Genomic DNA, 11,689 nt, shown 5'->3' with positions numbered 1-11,689 from the left:
ATATAATGGGTTTCAAAGAGTTCCATGCATACATCATAGTTCAAGCGGTTGAGGTCAAGGACTAATGGGAATAATGCCTTGATGTTGGTGATCCTATATAGTTTCTCGACGGTGGCTCATTGCTTAGAGTAGTCAACATAGGCATGGCAACTGTCGGAGGTAGAGAGACGTCGACAACGAGATGAGGTTGATGTGTCATGTTTGAGAGCTAGAGAGATAAAGAGAATAATAAACAAAAGAAGATTAACATTTTAGCTATGCATGCAGAATAATATTTTGCTATGAAATCCTTATTATATATATATATATATATATATATATATATATATATATATATATATATATATATATATATAGGGTTAGGTTAATGTGAGACAGACCTAATTTTGTGAGACCGTGAGACACATTTTTTTTATTTTTTTTAGTTAATTCAAGTTCCGAAAATAATATTTAAAAAAAGAATTTGGATTTTTCCATTTATTTTGCATTTTAAAATTATTTTTTAGAATATGTACAGTGTAATTATTAGAATATTTCATGTATTTAAAAAAAAATGAGATTTTATTTTTATTTTTTTTAGTTAATTCAAGTTCCGAAAATAATATTTAAAAAAAGAATTTTTAGATTTTTCCATTTATTTTGCATTTTAAAATTATTTTTTAGAATATGTACAGTGTAATATTCTATTAGAATATTTCACGTATCTTTTTAAAAAAAACGGGATTTTTTTTATTATTTTTTTTAGTTAATTCAAGTTCCGAAAATAATACTTAAAAAAAGAATTTTTGGATTTTTCCATTTATTTTGCATTTTAAAATTATTTTTAGATTTGGTCTCACGGTCTCACAAAATTAGAATGGTCTCAAATAAACCTGGACCTCTCTCTCTCTCTCTCTCTCTATATATATATATATATATATATATATATATATATATATATATATATATATATATATATATATATACTACCTTATAAAAGAAATCTTATTATTTCTATAAATAGAATTAATATAATAATAATATTTTTTTAAGACGTTCAAGTATTTAAGCTTAAAGTACAACCAATTATTAATATAATAATATTATAATATATATCTTACAAATGATAATGCTAGAGATACATGTATTAAAAACACATTTAAATTAGTATTTCCTTATTTTTAGGGATTGAATTAGTATTTTCATCAATTTTGACCCATCTTGTACTCCTAAAATATCTCTTCTCTGGTATCTGGTGCATTCGAAATCTGAAACACTTCTTTTCGACAAATCGTTTGAAATTTAAAAACTCATTCAAATTGGAGTTCCCTAATTTTTTGCATAAAATATAGTTGACTAGAGACTAATTCAAATCTTCATCTCATTTTCCTCCATGGAATCCACCACCACAATATTTTTTGGTTTTGACATTGCACTTTTTATTTTTGTGAAACCGATCGATAATGGTGCAAATGTTCTTAGAAATATAACATGTCTCCGAATGGAACTAATTGCTTGAAAGAAACTATTCGTCGCCGCCGTTTTGCGCGGGCAAACGGCTAGTAAGTATCTATATATATATATATATATATATATATATATATATATATATATATATATATATATATATATATATATATATATATATATATATATATATATATATATAATACAATGAGTCAAAGTTCAAATCAAACCGAAGAAAATTAGCCGTAAATCTTCTAAACACTAGTGTATTATACATGTGTATAGAAGATATCCGGCCCACTTTGGGTCCGGTTTGTTTAGCCCTTGAACTATTGTATTTTGTAGATTCTTTGTGAATTAACGAAATAAAAAGATTTCGTGGGAAAATACTATTCTTGACTTACCACTAACATTTAATCCATTCTTCTTTTCAAGACATATTTCATGATTTTATACAGATAAACGATGAAGTTAAAGAGTGTTTTAAAGTTTATCCATTATATGTATGATATTTCAGTTGGGGCAATACAACTACATACCGGTTATAGGTCAAGAAGAAGTCAACATGGAAAGGTACAATTTGGAATGATAGAAACAATTATAAGTTTAAACCTATGTATATTTGAAGGTAAGTGTGCGAGTTAGAGACAAGCAAGAAAATTCGGTCCAAAGCATTCCTGATCTTCTTCGTCATTCCAAAGAAGTTGAAGCTTTTTATTACCCTAGGCCCACACCCGTAGGCAAATTAGTGAAAGTTTGATTGCTGATTTTTCATTTTTCTTGGACAAAAGCATATGATATAATCTTCGATTTTCATTAATTTAATTATCCTCGTACAACGAGTGAGATGAAAAACAGGCAACAAGCTGCGCCACTAAGCCTTTTTGTATGGTAAAATTAATTCTTTTGAAGACTAGATTCATAGATCTAGGGGATATAACATTGCTATACATGATCCGTTGTACTCTATTAAGAAGCTTCACCACATCCGCTGCGAGGAAACCAAACATATCAAATGCAAATGGTATGAATACTTGTTAATTTTTCATTTACAATTTTTCATGTTTGGTGACTTTGCCTGTAACAACATTTAAAACAGTCTGTTCAGCCATGAAACCCCCAACCCTCAAGCACACAAGAGGGGATACCCTTGTAAGGTCCACACAAACGCGTTTCCCTCCAACCCATCTTCGATTTGATTTGATTTTTTGAATTGTTAAAATTAAATTTTGTATGGAAGTGTGGTTTGATTTAATGATTTTCATGGATTTGCTGAATTTATTTACTAGTTTCAGTTATAACAAGGTTGATCGGGCTTTTACGACCTGTTTCGGGCCTAACATTGGGTTTGTACGATCTGTCTGAAAGTTCTTTATTTGGATTATTGGCCTACTTACATACCCGAAAACAAAATTAAAGAAAGCAGTTAACCAAGAGGTTAAACATAAAAAAAGATAAAAAAAAGCACACTAATATATGGCTAGAACTAATACATACATAATTTAACCTCTAGTTATCAACTTAATAACTACTACAGTACTACCAAACTAATACCTATTATTGGTCATGCAACTGCTTACATTGATATCATGATGTTGAAAATGCTGGTGATGATGGCCATAAGAAGACATTGAGCTGCTACACTCTCCGACATCTTTTATCTCCTCTTCCTCCTCCTCCTCAACCACCTCCTTCTCCGGTGACACCGCCACGAAATGCGGCTGTGCCGCCTCACAAAAGGGTGGTGCCGCCAGTGGTGAAGACGAAACCGGAACGACTGATGGAAGTTTTGAGAGGAGGGCCTCAAGGCTGCTCATGGAAGGAGTTATGTTCAATGGTTGATTGTAAGCTGCAGGTAAATCGCTGCCACCACCACTGCCGCCATGGAAAGGCCATAGTTCAGGTGTGTTGTACCCTTCTGGTCTGAATGGGTATAGTGAGGACGATGGGTGTGGTAGTAGTACCCCTGGGATGCTCTCAATGTAGCTCAATTTCTTTCTTAGCATCACCACATAGCTCAAGTCTTCAATCACCTTTTGATTCCATTACCCAATTAGTGACAAAATAGATGCATACATTTAATATCATAAACTTATAAATAAATTTGAGGTAAGTTAATTATCACTTTGAAAGATGCAAGGTAGGAAATTGGCATTGAGTTGGATGTGCATGCAGGGGTATTTTTGTAATTTCAAGAAGCTCGCATTAGTATTATCAACCTAAAATAGATTTGGGGTATGCTAATGTCATTTTTAAAGATGCAAGTTTCAGACTTGAGTTAGATATGTGCATGCGGGGTATTGTTATAACTCCATCAAGCCCAAGCCTTCAATCACCTTTTTGATAACTGTTTTTGTACGTAATCAATAACTTAGTGACCCAAATAATATGCATAATATTTAGTATTATACTATTATCAACGTAAAATATATTTAGGGTATGCTAATTGTTATTTTTAATTGATGCAAGATAGGAAATCGACATCCTCAGAAACTTACACATGTTGTGCATGCATGGGTACTTTTGTAATTTCACAAGCTCAAGTCTTTAGTAACGTATTAGGGACACAAAAATGATCCATGATATATATATATATATATATATATATATATATATATATATATATATATATATATATATATATATATATATATTGAGTATTATGAACTTAAGATGGATTTATAGTGGCAACAAATTGTTATTTTCTAAAGATGCATGGTAGAAAACTGACATTCTCTACAACTTGAGTTTGTTGAGTATGCAGGGGTATTTTTGTAATTTCAGAAATTTTAGCAAATAGTATATGATTACCTTTTGATCCCATTTACAGGCAAGTACTTACTATTTAGTCGAACAAGAAGCATACAATTTAGTATTATAGATTTGTCAAGACGAGTTTCACAACTTAAATATAATTTTCAGTCTTTTAAAAGTTATATATGTTTGGCTTTCAAAAGTCAAAGTTAACTACTTTATATTAACTATTATATTGAAATCTCTGTATTATCTAGTTTATTTTTTCTAAATAAATAAATTTAGGTAGATGTAAGTGTTTTAATACTTTTAAATATATGTGATAGAGAAAAACCTTGTGAATTGATCCCAGTTGGATAACACCTTCTCTAACAGCAACCAAAGCAATAGTCTGAGAATAAGAATTAAATTAAGTTGATTATATAAAACTTATAACAAGCTGCTTAAAAGTGTTGTACATAATGCACATTGTACTTGTACCTTTATACCGGCCTGAAACTGAGCCTCCCATGTCCTTGGATGCTATTATTCAAGTAAATATAGAATAAATTAAACCCATAATAAATAAATATTAAACCATTTAACCCTAAAAAACGTTATACGAAAACAAAAACCCTAACACGTATCCAAACTAATTAACCATATATAATCACAAATAATTTAATTAATGAACTTTAAAGCATTCATTGAACATATAATATCTGATCAAAACTGTTTTGTCATGAATTATTTAGTTACATAAGCATCTAAATATTTTACAAGCGTGGTTAAAATTGTTCAAAGTATAAATTATTTTCCATTATACGTTTCTTCCAAATTTGGAATTGTTCAACATACAATGATTTGCTTTAAACTGTTAATAACATATACATTTAATTTTCTAAAAACATATAAATCTAATGAGTTGTAATGGAAGATATTATTGAAATCTATAAAATTTATAGGCGCTTAGAAATAAATTATTTAGAGATTTTTAAGCTTTTAAAACCTTTAAAAATTAATTTTAATTAAAAGTATTTGATAGCAAATTAACAGATTAATAAATAAATGTTAATAAGAAACTATGAATCTCTACTTACTGAGTCCGCTGAATATTCCAAGTAGACAAGAAATTTATTTCTTGATCAGTAGGCTCTTTAAAAATCCACTTATGATTGTGATCTGCTGCTACTTTCCCCAATTAACCTGAAAAAAATTTAGAAAATATAAAATGAACACCTCTTAATATATATATATATATATATATATATATATATATATATATATATATATATATATATATATATATTATATATATATATATATATATATATATATATATATATATATATATATTATATATATATATATATATAGAAATGAAGAAAAAGTAGTAAATTGAAAAAGTCCAAAAATACCCTTCACCGTAATTGTAAATTTCGTGGGACATTTTGAAGAAAAGCTCCGGTTGAAGGCCTTGATATTGTTGGTACTCATGGCTAGAATACGGTTGACAGTCACCGGAGTTTGAGTCTGCAGCGGTTGAGGCTGCGAAATTACAAAAACCATCCTCCCATGCTAGGATCCTATTTGTTTTAAATTAATTAAGAAATCAATCATCGGATAAAATTTGCAAATAATAAATCAATTGACAATATTTCATATGATGAAATTAATTAGGTTGGATTAAATGAGTAAAAATACAGTTAATTATAAACGGAATATATTTCTTGAAATTGAAATTTAATGTACCAATTTCTTCGGTTGCCTCTTGACCTATCATAAGCTCCACCTTGAGCATCCCATCTATAATTTATTAAGAAAATGTAAGAATATAAAAATAGAATTTCATAATTTAATATTTGTTTGTGGATTAGATTAGCTGATTAGGGTATTTTTAGTTAAATCCTAATTAAGTAATTAAATAGAAAAATTTACTTGGGAGGAGGGTAGTTTCTAGGTAAGATCCTCCAAAAAACAGCATAAACCCACTGGGAGTTTTCATGAATGCAAAAGCTTCTGAGTGTGTGTTGAAGAAGATGAGTTACTGTTGATTGGCTTAGCTCCTCCATTGCCCTTCTCTCTTTCAACTTTCTCTCTAAAACACACACTTGTATCTATCTTTTTCTCTAGAAGTGAAAACTAGACACCCTTTTCTCCTTTATATAATGCCTCCTGCCAGGGAGTTTCACATATCTCTCTCTTTCTATATATATATATATATATATATATATATATATATATATAAAATTCGGTTCAAATAAGAACTTTAAAATGAAACTGAAAACATGAGAATAAATGTTGACAATTCATTTTAGAATGCTATCTTTATAGAAATGTTTTTTGAAAAATTAAAATTTTTAAATTTTACTTCTAGATAACGTAACATTAATATCAATATAATACCATCTTATAAAAATATAAGTTCATATATATATATATATATATATATATATATATATATATATATATATATATATATATATATATATATATATATATATATATATATATATATATATATATATATATATATATATATATAGGGTTATGTTATTTTGTTTTAACTATCTATTGTGTTGTATGTTTAATTCTGGACCAATCATTTTAGTTATTTTAAAAAAATAATTAATGCATATTACATATTAAAAATATAATGAGCATTAATTAAACCTTCAACATTTATTATGCATTAATTATTTTCTTAAAATAACTAAAATGATTGGTCCATAATCAATCATACAAGCACATAATAGATTTTTTTTGGACCGGCAAATCTAATCTACATCTAAGCTAACAACACCTATTCCACCTATGTCCACGACGGGACTTGAACCCTCGACCTCAAAGAGGGATTGCACCACCTATATATATATATATATATATATATATATATATATATATATATATATATATATATGTTAGGTTAATGTGAGACGACCTAATTTTGTGAGACCGTGAGACGCATTTATTTATTTATTTATTTATTTATTTATTTATTTATTTATTTATTTTAGTTAATTCAAGTTCCGAAAATAATATTTAAAAAAAGAATTTTTGGATTTTTCCATTTATTTTGCATTTTAAAATTATTTTTAAAATATGTACAGTGTAATATTCTATTAGAATATTTCACATATTTTTCAAAAAAAAAAAAACAGGATTTTTCCATTTATTTTGCATTTAAATTTTTTTTTATGGATTATGTACAGTGTAATATTCTATTAGAATATTTCACGTATTTTAAAATAAAAGAGATTTTTTATTTATTATTTATTATTTATTTTTATTTTTTTTAGTTAATTCAAGTTCCGAAAATAATATTTAAAAAAAGAATTTTTGAATTTTTCCATTTATTTTGCATTTTAAAATTATTTTTAGATTTGGTCTCACGGTCTCACAAAATTAAAATGGTCTTAAATGAACCTGAACCTATATATATATATATATATATATATATATATATATATATATATATATATATATATATATATATATATATATATATATATATATATATATATATATATATATATATATATATCACTATGGTTACAATTTGATATTCAATTATTTTATTCACATTTGATTAAATTATTCAGATGTTATTATAAAAATACTTCATTTATATATTTCAAAAATGATAAACATACATTTGATTAAAGATATGTTATTATAAAAATACTTCAATTATATATTTCATGATAAAGATACAAACTTTTTAAACGTCAATTTTTTTTTATCATAGAAAACATTTTGCATCACTACGATTGGATTACAAATTTAGAATCATAAATTCATATCATTAATAAATATAATCAAAAATTTTATGATTCATATATTTTATTCACATTTGATTAAACTATTCATATGTTATTAAATTCATATCATACTATATTATAAAGGAAACATTTTTTTTTTCATCATATTCATTTGAAACTCCCATGCATTTTTTCTTTTAACACATTCATTTGAAACTCCCATGACTTTTAACACATATAAGTTGGTTAATAAGGTTAAATAAATATCAAATCTAAACTATAATCAAATATAAACTTAATTTCAATATTAAAATAATATCTTTACTTTTACTTATAAAGTTATGTTTTTTAACTTTTAACATATTATACTTAATTTATTAGTTTTAATATATCGTTGAATGTAAACCATTATCATTTTAAAGATATAATTTTGAAACAATTTCGATTAAAATATTTAAATTCTTAATTTAAATATAACATTATAGGATCAACTTAAATATAAATTTTAGTTTAATTTAAACAAACCAAAAAATATTTTGTAAATAGTTAAAAGTGATTAATTATAGTGTATTTCTAATAATGATTATAAGTTAATTAATAAGGTTAAATAAATATAAAATCTAAAGTGTAATCATAAATATACTAAATTTCAATTTTAACATAATATCTTTACTTCTACTTATAAAATTATGTCTTTAACTTTTAACATATTATACTTAATTTATTTGATTTAATATGTTGTTGTCTCTAAACCAGTTTAAGGCTACAACTTTTGAATAGTTTGGACAAAATACTTAAATTGTTAATTTAAATATAACATTACAATGTCAATTTAAATATAAATTCCAGTTCCATTTAAAAAACCAAAGAATATTTATAATCAGTAAAAAGTGATAAGTTGTAGTGATAAATGCAAAAACTAAATTGTAATATCAATTTAACTAAAATATTTCCTAAATATATTTTTATAATCGTTAAAAGTTTTCAAATAAGTAGCTTAAATTAACTTACAATAACAATAGTTAAAAATAACTCTATATAAATGCATATATTATTACCTTTAAAATCAAAAAACAATGTTTTGGTGTTTTAAATAATTATAATGATAGAAATTAAAACATTAAGCAAATAAATTTAAGAAAATTAATTAACAATAACAACAACTATAAATAACATTAAACCATATATTATATTAAATTTTATTCATGTGTAACTCGTGGATAAAAGTAATTCAAACGATTGAGATTATGCAGTTATAATAGATGTATATATTATGATATAATTCAAAATAATCAATATGTTATATAAATTTAGTGTACTAATTATTATATCAAATTTACTAACAACGTTGTTATATATATATATATATATATATATATATATATATATATTTGTAAAGATTTCAACTATATAGGTATTTATGTGCAACGACAGACATTCGCCTAGTATATACTTATAAAGGAAACATTTTTCCTTTCACCACATTCATTTGAAACTTCCATGACTTTTCAATTTCTTTATAATAATGATTATAAGTTGGTTAATAAGGTTAAATAAATATCAAACCTAAAGTGTAATCATATATAAACTAAATTTCAATATTAAAAAAAATATCTTTACATAAAGTTATGTTTTTTAACTCTTAACATATTATACTTAATTTATTAGTTTTAATATATTGTTGGATGTAAACCAATGTCATTTTAAAGCTACAACTTTTGAACAATTTGTATAAAATACTTAACTTATTAATTTAAATATAACATTAAATGGTCAACGTAAATATAAATTTTAGTTTAGCTTAAACAACCCAAAGAATATTTTATAAATAGTTAAAAGTGATAAATTATAGTGTCTTTATAATAATGATTATAATTTGGTTAATACGGTTAAATAAATATCAAACCTAAAGTATAACCGTAAATAAACTTAATTTCAATATTAAAATAATATATTTACTTCTATTTATAAAGTTATGACTTTAACTTTTAACATATTATACTTAATTTATTAGATTTAAGATGTTATTGAATGTAAACCATTATCAGTTTAAAGCTATAACTTTTAAACAGTTTGGAAAAAATACTTAAAATTTTAATTTAAATATAACATTATAGTGTCAACTTAAATATAAATTTTAGTTCCATAAAAAAACCCAAGAAATATTTTGTGAATAGTTAAAAGTGATACATTATAGTGCTAAATGCAAAAAACTAAATTGTAATCTCAATTTAACTAAAATATTTCCTAAAAATATTTTTATAATCGTTAAATGTTTTCAAATAAGTAGCTTAAAATAACTTACAATAACAATAATTGAAAATCACTTTATATAAATGATTATATTGTTACCTTTAAAATCAAAAACAATGTTTGATGTTTAAAATAATTATAATGATAGAAATTAAAACGTTAAACAAATAAATTTTAAAAAATTAATTAACAATAACAACAACTACAAATAACATTAAACCATATATTATATTTAATTTTATTCATGAGTAAGTCGCGGGTAAAAGTCATTCAAACGATTGAGATTATTTAGTTATAATAGATGTATATATTATCATATAATTCAAAATAGTCAATATATTATATCAATTTAGTATACGAATTATCATATCAAATTTAATAACAACGTTATTTTTATATTTAAAAAAAACATATATTTGTAAAGATGTCAATTATATAGGTCTTTCTGCGCAACGCGCGGACATTCGTCTAGTTTAAAATATATGATGCACTTTAATATATATATATATATATATATATATATATATATATATATATATATATATATATATATATATATATATATATATATATATATATATATATATATATATATATATATATATATATATATATAAGGTCTTGGAAACGGATCTTAACCAATGATCAAGCAATCAATCAATCGATATAACAAGAATTGGAGTAGAAGAAGAATAAAATCAAGCTTGCACACGTTTATATACCAAAAACGTATGGTACAACTTGAATGCTCTTGGCCATGAACTCTGAACGAACAACAGCTACAAATGACCTTGACAAACCCTATATATAGAAGACACTGACTGTAAACAGGGTTTACGGCCGTAAACACTAGCCCTGGCCGTAAACACCCAAACACTCCCCAAAATACATAAAATGACTCAATAGACCTTATACAATGGAAAGCCTAGACCAAACCACAAACTGGACCCTTTAATCTCCCCCTTGGTTTGGGACTAGCTTGACTCAATATTTGTCGACAAGAAGAACATCTGATTTGCCCATAGCCTCGTTTCACATCCTTTTGTTGATGATATCAACAACCATAGAGGTATATTCTTTAGCAGCTGGCTCGAAAATATCTTCTGCAACCTTGATCTGATGAAGGTTCAACTGATGAATATCCCATCTTCCAAATTGAAACAGATCTCTTTTGCTATACAATCGAATGCATCCATCTTGAAGTTTTATAACAGCAGAAGCTGTAGTTTCATCAAAAACCCAGTAGAGCATAGACTTCAATGAACAATCTGGATAATTCTGAAGCACAGGAATCTGTTTCACTTGGCTGGTGGCAGGCCACATCACAGTTTGAAGAGGAAGATTAGTTTTGGGATCAAGTACACTTAGGTATTGTTTAATGATTGACTCTGCAGTGTTCACTGAAAATATGAAAGTGAACCTAGAGAGCACATGTGCCTAAGCTTTGACAGCATGTAGATATTCATACCTGTCCCATAAACTGCCCTCCATACACT

General features: G+C 25.6%; 1 protein-coding gene across 1 annotated transcript; it reads right to left on the bottom strand.

The window, feature by feature from the left end:
* Positions 1-2,804: 2,804 nt before the first annotated feature.
* On the bottom strand, positions 2,805-6,355 carry LOC111887153 (protein RICE SALT SENSITIVE 3). The gene is given in 8 exon segments (XM_052771312.1): positions 2,805-3,479; positions 4,535-4,591; positions 4,681-4,722; positions 5,280-5,293; positions 5,296-5,380; positions 5,594-5,765; positions 5,932-5,985; positions 6,118-6,355. Coding segments are annotated over 8 exon segments (1,044 nt in total). The 5' UTR covers positions 6,252-6,355; the 3' UTR covers positions 2,805-2,993.
* Positions 6,356-11,689: the final 5,334 nt, after the last annotated feature.

The sequence above is a fragment of the Lactuca sativa genome, chromosome 4 (genome assembly GCF_002870075.4).
Source record: "Lactuca sativa cultivar Salinas chromosome 4, Lsat_Salinas_v11, whole genome shotgun sequence".
Classification (NCBI taxonomy): Eukaryota; Viridiplantae; Streptophyta; class Magnoliopsida; order Asterales; family Asteraceae; genus Lactuca; species Lactuca sativa.
The sequence above is the reverse complement of the archived record's forward strand: the minus strand, read 5'-3'. Positions and strand labels throughout refer to the sequence as shown.